This window comes from Fulmarus glacialis, unplaced genomic scaffold (assembly GCF_000690835.1).
Source record: "Fulmarus glacialis isolate BGI_N327 unplaced genomic scaffold, ASM69083v1 scaffold46688, whole genome shotgun sequence".
In the NCBI taxonomy this organism is placed as follows: domain Eukaryota; kingdom Metazoa; phylum Chordata; class Aves; order Procellariiformes; family Procellariidae; genus Fulmarus; species Fulmarus glacialis.
In genome coordinates this window covers 1-14,513 of record NW_009228587.1, presented here as the reverse complement: position 1 = coordinate 14,513, position 14,513 = coordinate 1, and the positions used below count along the sequence as shown (strand labels likewise).

The 14,513-nt window shown below is 37.8% G+C and overlaps 1 protein-coding gene across 1 annotated transcript; it reads right to left on the bottom strand.

Annotated features, from left to right (window-relative positions):
- Positions 1–1,546: 1,546 nt before the first annotated feature.
- LOC104080954 (armadillo repeat-containing protein 3-like) lies at positions 1,547–13,692 on the bottom strand (the record flags this gene model as incomplete). Its single annotated transcript, XM_009583516.1, has 7 exons — positions 1,547–1,756; positions 3,252–3,414; positions 5,890–6,087; positions 9,754–9,843; positions 11,353–11,448; positions 12,533–12,633; positions 13,524–13,692. Coding segments are annotated over 7 exons (1,027 nt in total), but the record flags the coding sequence as incomplete, so codon positions are not given.
- Between the last annotated feature and the right edge of the window lie 821 nt (positions 13,693–14,513).

Sequence of the window (14,513 nt, the reverse complement as noted above, 5' to 3'; positions counted from 1 at the left end):
CGCCCGGCCCCACCCCTCAAGCCTGTCAAGGTCCCTCTGGATGCCATCCCTTCCCTCCAGTGTGTTGACTGCACCTCACATCTTGGTGTTGTCAGCAAACTTGCTGAGGGTGCACTCAATCCCACTGTCCATGTTGCCGACAAAGATGTTAAACAGAGCCGGTCCCAATACCAACCCCTGAAGAACGCCACTTGTCACTGGTCTCCACTTGGACATCGAGCCGTTGACCACAACTCTTTGAGTGCGACCATCCAGCCAATTCCTTATCCACCAAGTGGTCCATCCATCAAATCCATGTCTCTAAATTTTAGAGACAAGGATGTCGTGTGGGACAGAGTCAAATGCTTTGCACAAGTCCAGGTAGATGACGTCAGTTGCTCTTCCCTTATCCAGCAATGCTGTAACCCCGTCATAGAAGGCCACCAAATTTGTCAGGCACAATTTGCCCTTAGTGAAGCCATGTTGTCTGTCACCCATCACCTCCTTATTTTCCATGTGCCTTAGCATAGTTTCCAGGAGGATCTGCTCCATGATCTTGCCAGGCACAGAGGTGAGGCTGACTGGCCTGTAGTTCCCCAGGTATTCCTTTTTTCCCTTTTTAAAAATGGGGGTTATGTTTCCCCTTTTCCAGTCAGTGGGAACTTCACCGGACTGCCATGACTTCTCAAATATGATGGATAGTGGCTTAGCAACTTCATCTGCCAGTTCCCTCAGGACCCGCGGATGCATCTCATCAGGTCCCATGGACTTGTGCACCTTCAGGTTCGAACCTGATCTTCTCCTACCGTGGGCACTACTTCATTCTCCCAGTCCTTGCCTTTGCCTTCTGTGACTTGGGCAGTGTGGTTTGAGCACTTGCCAGTGAAGACCAAGGCAAAAAAGTTGTTGAGTACCTCAGCCTTCTCGATATCCCAGGTAACCAGGTCTCCCGTTTCCTTCCGGAGAGGGCCCACATTTTCCCTAGTCTTTTATCACCTTTCATCCAGAGTATGTTATTATCTGTAATTATTAACTCTACCAAGTTCCAAGAAATATAAATGGGATGTTTTCTACAGAGGCTGAAAGTATACTGTTATCTTAGTTCTTCTAACTCTCAGTTCTTGGGTTATTTTACACAAAGAATTGTCCAGGTTTTTTTAGGTGTCTTGTTATTTCACCAGATGTCACGTTTTCTTGCTTCATGGACATATAATTCCTATAAATGTGCATGGGAGTTGAAGGAACATAAAAAAAAAGAATATACTGTATTTTGGAAATAATTTAAACCTTTTTAATAAGCATTATAATGTTAACACATACAAAATATTCTTGATCTACCAAATTTTAATCTATAGTTTTACAGTTTAGTTTTAAAGTAGTACCAAAAAATTAAAAGAATTTCTAAGCATTGAAGTTGGATACCTGAAATATGTTTAATTAAATGTTTAGGACAACATACCAGATATGCTTCTTTTTGATAGCTGGACCTGAAACCCCTTATGTTTCATAAATATTAGCACTGCAAACATCTTTAAAATAGTTATTTTGGCCAAATTTGTCAAGATGATTAAATATGTTTGTACCGATCTGCCTCTGCACTTCCCTGTTTTATCAAAAAACCTGGCTCAAACATTAGATCTACAATATACTCTTGAGGAGGAAGCAGAAGCCCAGCTATTCCTTGAGGAGAGTCATCAACCACTTTAACTTCATTCCAAGCTCTGTTATACTCGCCACGAACTAAACTACAGCCAATGCCAATTCTGTCTGCTATCACCTAAAAAGGAAAGAAAAAGGAGTTAATCACAGTTAATACATGTAGTTTATGCGATATACAGCAAGGCCAAGAGATGCTTAAAAAGAAAACAAATACCTGAAAGGCCAAGAGCTTTCTTGAAACAGACTTTGTAAATCTCTAAAGTGTTCCAAACTGCAAATCTTTATTGTTGGTTCTGCTTAGAAAGTGTAGGCTTTTAAATGTTATTTCTACCATATTCTATGCACAACATGAAAAATATTCATTTTAACTCTTTTCAGACATTGATACATTTGTTTATCACCTAGTCCTTCAGATCTCAAATGAAGTGCAACAGCCACAGTACCCAGCAATATTTTTTTCTGGTTGGAAGACTTATTTCTGAATAACGTTTTGAAGAACTGTCTATACAAGCAATGAGGTGTAGGTACATTGCACACGTATAACTAGTATGAAATATTAAGTGTAAAAATGCAACATTTTTATCAGTGTAAATTTAGGACTGCTGCTCCACTCCAAAGCACACTCCTTGCTTTTCAGCCCTGTGAATGTGGGAAGCAATGAAATGCGAGGCAAGTGTCTGCTAGATGAAACACCTGCCTTTCCTCTGTGCTGTGCTGTCACTGACAGACCTATAATAGTTTCCAGCTACGAAACTACTTTCTCAGAATGCATCTGCTGTGAAAGAATGAAATCCTGAAGGATTTTTAACTTGTTACAAATGGACAAGGATATCCATTGCTTAGACTGCTGTGGCTTTAAGAGAGATGATCCGTCCCTACAAAGGTTTCTTAGGACAGTGGAGGATAAGCAAACATCAGTGCTGCTTCAGCACAATTAATTCATGCCCTCAGACCTCTACAAAATACGTCAGGAACTTTCTTTCCCCATGGATACCATAAATTTAGGATTGTGCTCTTTCTCCTGTGTACTGTTTCCTAGGTCCTTCCTGCTTAATGTGCTAGGCCCTTGCTTCTCTTTTCCTTTCCATCCAAGAAAGAGAAAAGTCCAGCTACCCAATGGCCAAGGAAAAAGGATGGGACAAATAAGCAGGCTGCACCAGTACGTCTTCACATGAAGACAGAATAAATTAATCTTCCCAGTCTATGAAACTAGAACATAAAAGCTGTTATATACTGTCATAGAATACTGGATAGATACCAAATAAAGATTGTCCCAACAAATTTACATTTGCAGCATGGAAAAAAAAGGAAGCTGCATAATTCAATATTTTACAGTTTACAGAAAATGTAAAATGTTTTGACTCCAAATCAAATATCTTGGCTTTTTTCCATTTATCAAGTGTTCTGCTGATATCACTTAAGACAATTTAATGACAACAAGAATGTTTACAGAAAGAAGCGATGCTGGCTTTCATTCACTGGGAAATCAACTTTGCCAGTGAAAAATTACTTAAGTGTATACAAAAGATTTTGCATTAATATAAATATTATATTACACTGATGGAAGTATACTTTAGTTTATGATATCCATTTAACATCAGTAATTAATGTACCTTGAAAAGTAAAGCCCTGTGGTAGAACGTCCCTTTTTTGACTTTCCCAACAGGCACAACATTGCATTTCAGCTCAAATTCTATTTCACTTATGTGAAGTTCCCAGCTGAAGTCATGTAGTTTGTCTCTTTCAATCGGGCCACCCATCTTGTCTGCAACAAACCTGTTGCAATATATACCGGGATAAATTACATGTATAATTCCTCTTGTATTTATCACAAAAATGTAGCAAAATGAAATGTATACAAGCAATAAGTGAATGACATATAAGACTTTAATACTTCTGCTGTGTTTGCTTTAATTATTTTATTTAGTAACTGGTATTTTAAATATGTTCACTGTTAAATACAGGTAGCCATAACCCCGGTCATTCACATTTGTCACAGACCTCAACCAAGGTGCAACATCTGTCAGCAGCGATTCCGGAGACGTCTAGTATAGGCACAAAGTTGTCAGAGAAAATCATCAATAACAATGCAATTACTGAGGAAGTAGTTCACAAGCTAGTGTTCATCTTTACAGTTAACAGACTACGTGAGCTACATATTACAAGCCCTACCCCTTCCATTTGTTTGGAATTGTAATAAAGACATAAGAATATATATAACAAAAATAAAGCCATAGGTAATGATCCCAACATAGGAAAGCAACTATATCCAGAAAGGGTGCTTCAACTTCTACGTGTGCTTTCTTATATCAAAGACTATATTTGGGGGGTGAGGGGTGTGTATTTATTCATTAAAAAGAATGGCTCAGTCAAAGAGACAGAAGATCAGAACGCACAATTTGTGCAAACACTGCCAAAAGCATGTCTTCTGGGTGACTGTGCACACACAGGATCAAGCCCTGATCTGTAAGTCCCTACCTCCTCATACATACACCTTCACCTCCCCTATGCATGGCCCCTGTATGTAAAGACCTTTTTTCCTCCAAGTGTCCTCAGCCACAGGCACAAGTGTTATTGAGGGTTCTCACTCTGGACAAGGTGTTGCAGAGCTGACATGGGAATCACAAGCCACTGCTTCGGGCAAGGAGCTAAAATCTGCATCACCTCCTCTGCAGTAAGTGTGAACAGGTTCTGTCCTCACAGTACATGCAAGACAACCTCAAAGACCGTCTTTCTCAAAACCTAGGGCCTGAGGAGGTACTGGTTGCAAGAGCATGGGTACAGGGAGTTATCACCGCGTGGGTTAGATGTGGTATCTTGGAGCTGGGAATTATTGGATGAGCCTGAAGAAGTGGGGGGCTCCAAGCAGTCACTTGTGCAGCTTGTGCCTACAGTCAGCCCTCAGTGAAGAGAGCAAAGGTTCTTGAGCCTACATGCACACCACTCTTGCATGCACACAAAGATGCGCTGCGTTTGTTTAAAAGGAGAGAGCCAGCACTATCATGTGTTCCTTCATCTACCCCGGCAAACATGGCAGGAACTCTTCTCAAGCTGCCAGGCTGCCGAGGGCTGCTGCAGCTGCCTCCTCCTCCCCTTCCTATTCAATGCACACTATTCAGGCAGCTGTTTAAAATGGAACATACACATAAAAATCCCCACAGAAAACATTCTACTTAAATTTCCCGTGATTGTTTCACTGGGTTGTGTGTCTGCAAGTATTTCATTGGTGTGTTTGAAGAGCGGATTTGAAAGAGCATTTTATGGATTCCACCTTGAGGAAGGCAGCATGATTTATACACAGCTGGATAGTTAAGGATGAATATCCATCCTGTCAAATTTGGCAATCAACAGAAAAGTCATTCCTCATATCACATTAGACCACTTCATTAAAAATGAGAGTTAGTAGGAGAAGCAAATTTTGTGAGACTCAGTGGGATCTGACGTCAAACTCTCCAGATTCAGGAGGTAGCCAGGAAACTGCTAAGATAGTAAAGGTTAAACTAAGGAGAAGATGAAAGCAGACACACTGCTTGGAGATGACAGTGATTGGTGCCCAGGCTGAGTAGTCAGTGTAACTAATGAATCACACATTGATAACAGCAGTCTGTACATGCACCATTGCAATATTCTAGCACTATTAAATCATCGGGATGTTAATTACAGTAGCACCTAAAAACTACAGTAGAAAAATGTCTCGTGCTTTTGGCTCTACAGGAAAACAAAATACAAGAGAGTTTCTGTCCCAAGGGGTTTCCAAATCAACTAGACAAGAGAGATTCTAAGAGAAAGGACAGACATGATACATGTAGTATCTCATATATACATAGCTGCAACAGTCTCAGCTAGGGTTTTAGCCTGTCCATTTAGGCACTGCAGCACCTGGGTCTCTCCCATTCGTTGATGATATAGATGCTATATGCAGCTGATGTGTTCACTGGAAAGGATCAGTACACATATATAAATGTGAAAAAACTTACATTGTCCATATGAATATTTTCAAAATGAGAAATTTGTACACTTTTGTTGCAAGTGATTTTTTATTTTTAAAAAATTAAAATAATTACGACAAAATTAGAAACAAGAAGCTTAAAATCTAAAATTATGTCAAAATTCTGGACCAAAGTTGATTTGGATTCCAAGTAAGGATGGGAAAAATAAAAAGTTTGGAAAAATTGTCCTTGGATTAGAAAACTGTTATTTTACCAATTCAACTTATTTGCATTATTTATGGAAATACAATTCGGTACTCACTGTGCAAGAGCCACAACCTGCTCCCGGGTAGTAGTTAGTGGTAGAATGGTTTTGGAAGCATCATTGATGTAATCCAATAAAATGAAGTCAGGTGGTGGTAGCCAATGTGAATTTTCTAGATTTATTTCATCCTGGACTTTATATATAATCTGAATAACTTCTTTCATTCTTTCCTCTTCTTTTTTCCCCTTCCCTTTTCTTACATAGAAAACAATATACACTTATTTAGAATACTGTAATCTCTAAAGTCCAAATGCTAATACAGTAGTTCTCCAACAGGACATTTTAGACAAACTGATTTTGGGGGAAACGTAGGGGACATCTTTTCTCTTGATAATGAATAGTCCAAAATCTACAAAGCTGTAGAAAATATTTGTGGAACATGCCCTCAGGAGATGGTTAGGAACCAAATGACACTAGCTCCATATTAATATTCCTGTAAATTCTCATTTTATGTTTGTCTGTGGCTCTGATATGCTTTTCCCATATATGGATTATCTAGGGGAGAAGACACTTACCTACATAATAATAACAACGACAAGTTTTTAGAGAGTATATAGGAAACATTTTTAGACAGTTACGGTTTGGTTGCATATGGTCATGAATTAAAAATCATGAAAATCATGAGTTTTTACTTGATAGAAATCTGGACTTCAAATAAAGGAACAAATGGTATCAAGAGCATGGCTGAAATCTTGACAGGACATACCAAGCGGTAATCTCTGTAGTTGCAAATCCATGTACTTAAAGCATTATACAAACTACAACATAGTTTGTCAGATGAAGATTTTATAAGAGATCTGCTTTTGCTGACTTTTTTCATTGTACATGCTATATTTTTCACTGATGTTCAGAATCTGAAAAATGACTGTGATCCTGAACAGGCATCATAAGCAGAGGAATAAATGAAATGCTTGTTCGGCTTAGCTAGAACACTGTGCATTTCACAAGTTATGCAGCAACTATAAAATCAGTATCTTACCAGTGGTATCTTTAAGATCTATACAATCAGTCAACTTAGGATTTTTCATTTGTGGGAACACATGGAACTTGTGTTTTGTAAGCACTATGTCTTTCTTCAGCATAGGTCCTGAATAATTCTAATGTGAAATATGAAAAAAATTTCTTTCCTTTGTTTAACAGTTCTGGCTTATTTTTTAAAATCCATAATACTTCTGGCATTCTTGGAAGGAAAAAAAAGAAATAAAGGACCAGTAGAGTACATGGCTCCAAGGCACACTATCATTATTGTATGCTTTTCAAATTCTCAAAATTTTTACAATGAACAGCATTCTTAAGACAGAAGGCATTGGACAAAGCAGAAAGGCGTATACCATTATCAGTAGTCTAATTCAAGCAATTTGTCTTCAGAATACTTTGCAAACTTTTCTTATACCTATTGAGATTTATCATATTCACAAAAAGCCCTTTTCATAGATTTCATAAAGCACATTTTTTCAGAAGGATAACCAATTAAGATTTAATCTTAAAATTATACAAAATTTACCACCCTCTTAAATAAACTGTTCTGGTTATTAATTACATATACTTGAAAAAAGCAGACAAACAGTTTTCTTTATCTAATGTGACTCTATTTAACTATAGCCAGGGGACCTTACAATACTAGATTAAACAGCTACCTACTTCTATTTATACACTTATGATTACGGTTAAGAATACCCTGTTTAAAAAAAAACCCTGAATTACTCCCACCTCTCTGGTGTCTGACTTAGCAGGTTTTCAAAACAACAATTTCTACAAATGGTATAATTCTTGTTCCTTGACCATTTTCTCTCTTTGTCCTCTGCTCTTCCCTTCTATTCTCCCAGAACTTTCTTTTCCCCATGAAAAGTGCACCGCTAAATTATAGCGCTATAGCAGAAGAATTTGTTCCCTTTTCCTATCTACTCAAATTACTCTTGAATGACTCTTTTTTTTCAGGAATAAAAGACCTGAGAAGGATGGGTTTGAACAATGGTTTGTTTGGTTTTTGCTGCTTCTTATTTCTCTGAGGTATGACTATATTCTGTTCCTTGGTGGAATGGCTGATATAAGGTTGTCTTCCACACCTGTCTCTACCCTACTTCTCAACTCTTCAGTTCACCATGTCTGTCTAACATTTATCTTGTAAGGAACTATGGAGTTGCTGTCTTACAGCTCAGTTCTATAAAATAATCAGTAACCATTGCAGTAGACTTCTGCTGTCTTCTTCCTACCCGCTTTTTTTATCCCCGTTATATTTACCAATGGGAATTACGACATCAGAAAAAAATCACTCCCCTTTCCCAAAGCTGTCTTACTACTCGTGAGACATACTTGCTGCAAATGCAGAGGAACATTGCAAAGGAGAACTTATGGCAGTTAATAGTCTCCAAGCTGTTTCTGATTCCTGTTGCAACTTCAGTACAAAAGTCCAATGGGTCACCAGAGAGTCAATGTGAGGAAGAAGGCAGCCAATGCAATATCCTACCACCAAAAGACAGCCATGACACCTATTTTCATTCCTTTTTTGCATAGCTTAATGCTTTGGCTGTCTTCAGAAAAGGAGTAAATCAGCATTGGAAAGTATTTCCTTAAATGCTGTACTGGAACATAGCATGGAATAAAGCACATTTATCAGTCTACATTAAATATTACCTTTTAGTCCAGTCTATGTGTATATCAGATATGCAACTGTTTGATCAAAAATGTTGCTATCTGTCTATGCAAATATACGTCAAACTATCAACTAGGCACTTCCTCTACATCTAATTCAAACAATTCCAGCAGACAATTACAACTGTCCTTTCTCTTAGCTTTCAACTATGGTTTATATAAAGTAGTATCATTTTTTCAAAACAATGGCTTTAAACTGTGTTCAGTAGTACTTTGCAACATAATGATGAACAGAAACATATGATCAAAGGAAAAAAATATGTAGGAAAAAGTCTAAGCATGGTTGAGACTTGGAGTCAGATACTGACCTTCAAGTAACTCACATATATCTCACAAATTAATAATAATAATGATGTATGAATTATGGATTCAAAATGAATGACAATGGGGTTATAAATCATACAACTTGACCATGACATTCAAAAGCAATTACTTCATACTTGAAGAAAGAAGTCTTTGTATCCCTGCAAGTTTACTATGGGAAATTGAGCCAGGTATTTGTTTTTTCCTAAAGAAATTTTTTTGCTTTCCAGAAGTGTTATGGTTGCTAACAGAGCAGTCATTTACCATGTAATTGACATAAATTACGTTAAAAAGCAACTATCCAAGGGTATCCTCATCTCACACTGTAATAAACAAACATATTATCTTGTCAGAACAGGTCTCTAAGCTCTGCACAGCTGCTTGAGACTATGCAACATGGTCTACAACTCTAGAGCATCTTCTGAGATGAAGAAATCCCCCAGTGGTGCAGAGCAAACATAACTGGGGCTCAATATCTCCCCTTGCCTCCTGCTCTCTGAGCAAACTGGCATATGCGTGGTGGGTCATGACCACAGCATGCTGGGCATCGGGAGGACCTGGTAAATAAGCAGAAGCTAGAATAGGCCTGGTAAGACACTCAAGATGCAGTATCTACTCTTTTGCATCCTGAAACAGGAACCTTCCACAATGCAATTCATACGATCATTTCAGGTATCTACTGCAAAATGATTTAAACTGAGTTCCAGAAGTGCTTGCAGTCCAAATAACTAGTCAAATGTAAATGTCTGCCTTGTAAGTCAATAACTTTTGGATAGACTTATTTCACAGTTCGGGTCCTCATTTAAGTCAGAACCTCAACCCTTCACAGTCAGTAGCTATTACCTGACAACATTTTGCATGTCAGTTCTAAACAAAGTGATACACATATAATTCAAAGTATAATACCTTAAGCCTTTTTCTCTAGTGCTGCTTTTGCTCAGTGAAGACCATTGTCCAGATAACTCCTGCTTTTCCTCCACTGGAGATACCATTGAACTATTGAGATCACAAAGCAGGTTCCAATTTTCTCTTGATTTCATCTCTCAAGCACACACAGATACATACATACACAGAAATATATAAGCAGTCTAAGAAATCAACCATTATCTCTATCAATAAAATGCCTGTACAGACAGTAGCATATCATAGTTCACAGATGAGCTCTAAGCTAAAAATGGCAAACATAGTACCTCAGTTCCTACAACAGACACTCCATCTCTCCCTTTTTTCAAACCCTGCAGTGCTTAGCATTTTGTAATGCCCACCACTGAATAGAATTAACAGCCCTGAGGCATGGCCAAGGCCCCCTATACCATAAAATAAGGAAAATTAGGAAATCAGAACCCACAGAAAGCAGCATAATAAATGGTCAGCTCACTAAGTCAGCTAACAGAAAAGCCGAGGAGAGTTGTAGGTTACATCACGTTCCTTTCAAGGACTAGACACCATCCCATTGATGGCAAGGAGGCTCTATTTAGACTGGTTTTGGAATCCTGAACATTCCCCTGGAATTAGGCATGTACACCTGCCTTCTCTGAAAGGCACTGTTGTGGTCGTGATTGTGCTGTTGTTTCACATAAAGAGTTATCGGTTCAGTTGGGAGACCAGGGTTCAGTTTTCTTCCACAGGAACAAACTAAGGGTTAAGCATTTTATATTAAAAGTCATCAAGACAAGAACTAGAACTTTGGTCTCGACTCTCTCAGATAAGTGCCCTAACAGCTGAAGTAGAAAGCTCTGTTCATTATGCCTCTTCGTTAGTGAACAGCTACAACGAACCAGAATGAGACTGATAAACCCCAAATATGATATGATCAGCTATCTGCAGGTAGGAGAGGCAGGCTCAGATCCTCTTTCTGTAAAAGAAGGAAATTAATTTCCCACAACAAGGTTAGGGATTCTGACTTATTTCGTATGAGCAGACATGCCTACCAGATCAGTTCCACAGAAAGGACTGCAGGACTGTACCTAGTGTATGGTATGGATCAGAGGGGAGCCCTGCAAGAGCGAGGCATTTTTAGATTTGTTGCTGTCAAAACTGGGACAGTTCTGAGCACACCCTTCTCAGCTTTTAGTAATCTATGGAATTTCACTGGAAGAAATTTAATCTAGAAATAAGGATGCATGTAGGCAGTGTAGAAATTTTCATGGGTCTAGGTTCTAAATTGAGAAAGAACTTCTACCCTAATTTCCCCATGTCTTGGTTGTCAAGCTGTAAAATAACAACATTTCACTGCCTCCTAGGGATATTGAAAGGAAAAACAGCCAAATAAATGGGAGATGTTCAAATACAGCATGAGGAGGGAGGACAAATAATTACTAAGTTAGACAAAGGCAGATTACTGCAATTAGGAGGTGAAAGAAAGACTCTGAAAACATAGTTAACATTATATTTGAGCATTTGTACTCTGTTAGGAAACTTTCTATAACTATTTTCAATCAGAATTCTATTTCTAATAATAGAGAGCAATAACAGAACATTGACAAGTAAATCTTAAGACTATACCTTGCTTTTTCTCTACTGCCTTTTCTTGAAATACAAGGTGACAAGATAGTCTGTTCATAAGAGGAATCTTGTGCCTTCTCCTCTACTGCAAGGACACTGAAACAGAACAAGATATTTTTGCATATTATTTGCAGAGATAGTATTTGCATGTTAAGCTATGAAAATGGAGTTCTGATTTTAAAGGACAGTAAGTATATTCATAGGAAGTACATAAGTGGAAGAAATAACATAACCACTAATAAACCGGATACCAATTCAGGGATCAAAAAAGAAGTACAGAATACCAAATGATAGGCACAAGAGTAACTGGGGAGTAAGACTGCTGCCAAGTGCAAAGGCAAGAAGCTGTATCAAAGTCAAAGAAAGAAAACCTGATAGTTAAAGACAACTCCAGGGATCAACAAAGAGCATGGAAATTTCATTTGTCATAGATATTGTCAGACATCTTTATGGTGTCATATACAAGCTTAAAAGGGAAGCTAATGATACTGTAAACCAAATATGTGATGTGTTGACAGAGAAGAAGGTTTTGGACTTGCAAAATATTGGTAGAGCATTCTTTGATCTGTGAGACTGTTTACAGGAAATGACTCCCAGTTAAACAAGTCCAGTACCAACTTCCTGCATTCAAATCTAAGAAGATTTGGTAGGCTGGCTTCAACTTAAACAGAGAAGAAATGGACACAGGTTCTTTATCAAGCCTAAAAGCTTGATACTTGGCTTTGTCCTGCCTCTTGGGATGTTGTGCTTAAAATTCCACGCATTTGTCTGTACAAGAAGATCATCAAATCATAGGTTTCATTGTCACATGTTGACATTCAGCTTAGATGACATAATTATTATGGCAGATGACAAGCTTTGTTATAACTAATAAATCACTGGGTGTCCCACCATCAGGAAGGGTGTTAAATGAATGAGTCTTAATGGCTAAGACAAAAAAGCAACTCAACTGAATAAATCTTTTCTGTCTAGAGGGGAAAAAAGTTATTTTCCAAATTCTTATTTTATAAAATAAAAATCTCTTGCCTTCTAGGACATGAAGCACTATGCTGAGATCTCTCTATTTTATATATGTGTGTATATTTATATACACACACTATGTAGTTTGTACTGGAAACAGTGGAAAGGACAGAAAAGATGAGCTATTGCAATAAATGTTGGTAGATCAAACATGACTCACTCTTCTCGTGGTTTAGCATTAATGAAGATTATGGCCCGACGGTCAGTAAGCTCTTGCATGCTCAGTTCCTCCAAAGATAAAAATTTCGCTCCAGGTTTTATCTACAAGAAAATTAGAATAAAAGATAAGGTGTTCTGTTCAGTTAAATGTGAAGAGAAAAAAAATACTTAAAAGATACCTAACGAGTAATTTTAAAATCCTAATCTTCCACAGAAGACTTACATAAGAACTTATAAAGCCGTTCAAAATATGTGAAATTGGCTTCTTCTTCATTTGCATTTTCTTCATCAATTTTCTTAGAAAGCTTGTTTATAAATAATTTAACTTGTAATTATTGTTACTATGTCATTCCAACAGTTCTAGAATAAGGAAATGTTACTGCCTCTGAAGGCTTTACAATATAGGATAGAATTTTCAAAAGCAACCAAGTGCTTTAGGAGCAGGTATTTCACTGAATTTCAGTAAGACTGGTATTTCTAATTCATTTGCGCATTTTGAAAAGTCCTCAGGTTTAAACTGAACACAGCACTAACAAGTGATACATAGTGGAGTCATTCTTTACATATAAACAGTGCTTTGTGAGAGAAAGGGTCATGACCAAGGTGAAATCATGAACTCTCTCCTTCTTTATGTAAAACTAAACAAACAAAAAGTCCATAGGTCATTCAGTGTCAGGTTAGTATTAAGTATACTGCAGGGAGAGAGACCAGAAGAACTAAGATCTGAGAAAGGATCTGGAAAGGAACTAGGAGCTGCACAGCTTACATAGGATTGGGAAGAAGATCTCAACTGGGGGATAGCATGAAGATGAGATTTCATCCATGAAGAAAGATAATCAAAAGAAATTAGTATAAAAGCTGGGAAACTTCAGGACAAGTAAAGTATTTTATGTAGCGAGATTCTGGCTTTTGCTACAGTACTCTTACTTTTTCTAAATCAAGAAGAAAATTTTACTCTTTCTAAGTAGAGTAATTTATTTAAAGTAGCTTACCTGACCACAATCATAGAATCCATCAGTAATGATGTTACTTGATGATAAATATCCCATCTGGCTGTACTTTTGGGAAAGATTGTTATCAAGTAGCTTTTCCAGAGCAGCTTCACTAAAGTTATTTTTGCGCCCTGTTGATAGATTAATTTCTTCTAGGATGCCTAAAGCACTGTTAAACACAATACAAAGGCTAATTCATCATTAAATACCAATTAATTGTTATTATAAAATTCAGACTTAGTTTTCAGCATTGCCGAGGCCAAGACAGATTCATTTACAAGTGCTAGCCTGGTGCCCCCTGGGCCAGCAAGGAGCTGGCTGTGCTGCACAGAATTCTTTCTCTAGGGGAGGAAAATATCTTGCAGTGCTTAAAAGCAATTCCCTCAGGCAGTTAACAGTTACATAAAGAAATGCTGACAGGATGCCACAACCTTTTATCAGAAGGATGTTAGGTACCACAGAGAACTTGAGAAAAAGAAGGATGTAAAAGCAGAGTAAAAGAAATAATGTTCAGAGCTGACCATATAATACATTTCGAGGAATCTCTCTCTCTCTCTCTCTCTCAACTTGCAATGCAATTTGCAGATTCCATTATGCAATGTGTGAATCCTTCTGGTTTAGGACTGTTACTGCATTTAGGGAGGGATAGTTGGCAGAGATTTGCAAAACACAGATGACCATGGAAACACAAGCCGTTGTGTCAGCATCACCAGGTGCAGGATTTTTGCAGCGTGGAGGTAGAAACAAATAATCATGTGGGGACACGGGAGGACAGAAATTCATTCCTTAAACTGGTTTTGGTGCTGAAACCCGCATACTGATAACTTCTGACCTGAGAAACTTAGGAAAAGGTCACTAAGAAGAAAAAGGAAGCTGAATCAGGAGAACATAACATAGTGCAGTTTTGGAACTGTTTAGGAATGAAAACAACAGGAAAAAAGAGGGAGATATATTCATGTCTATGTAGAATCACAGAATCATAGAATCATT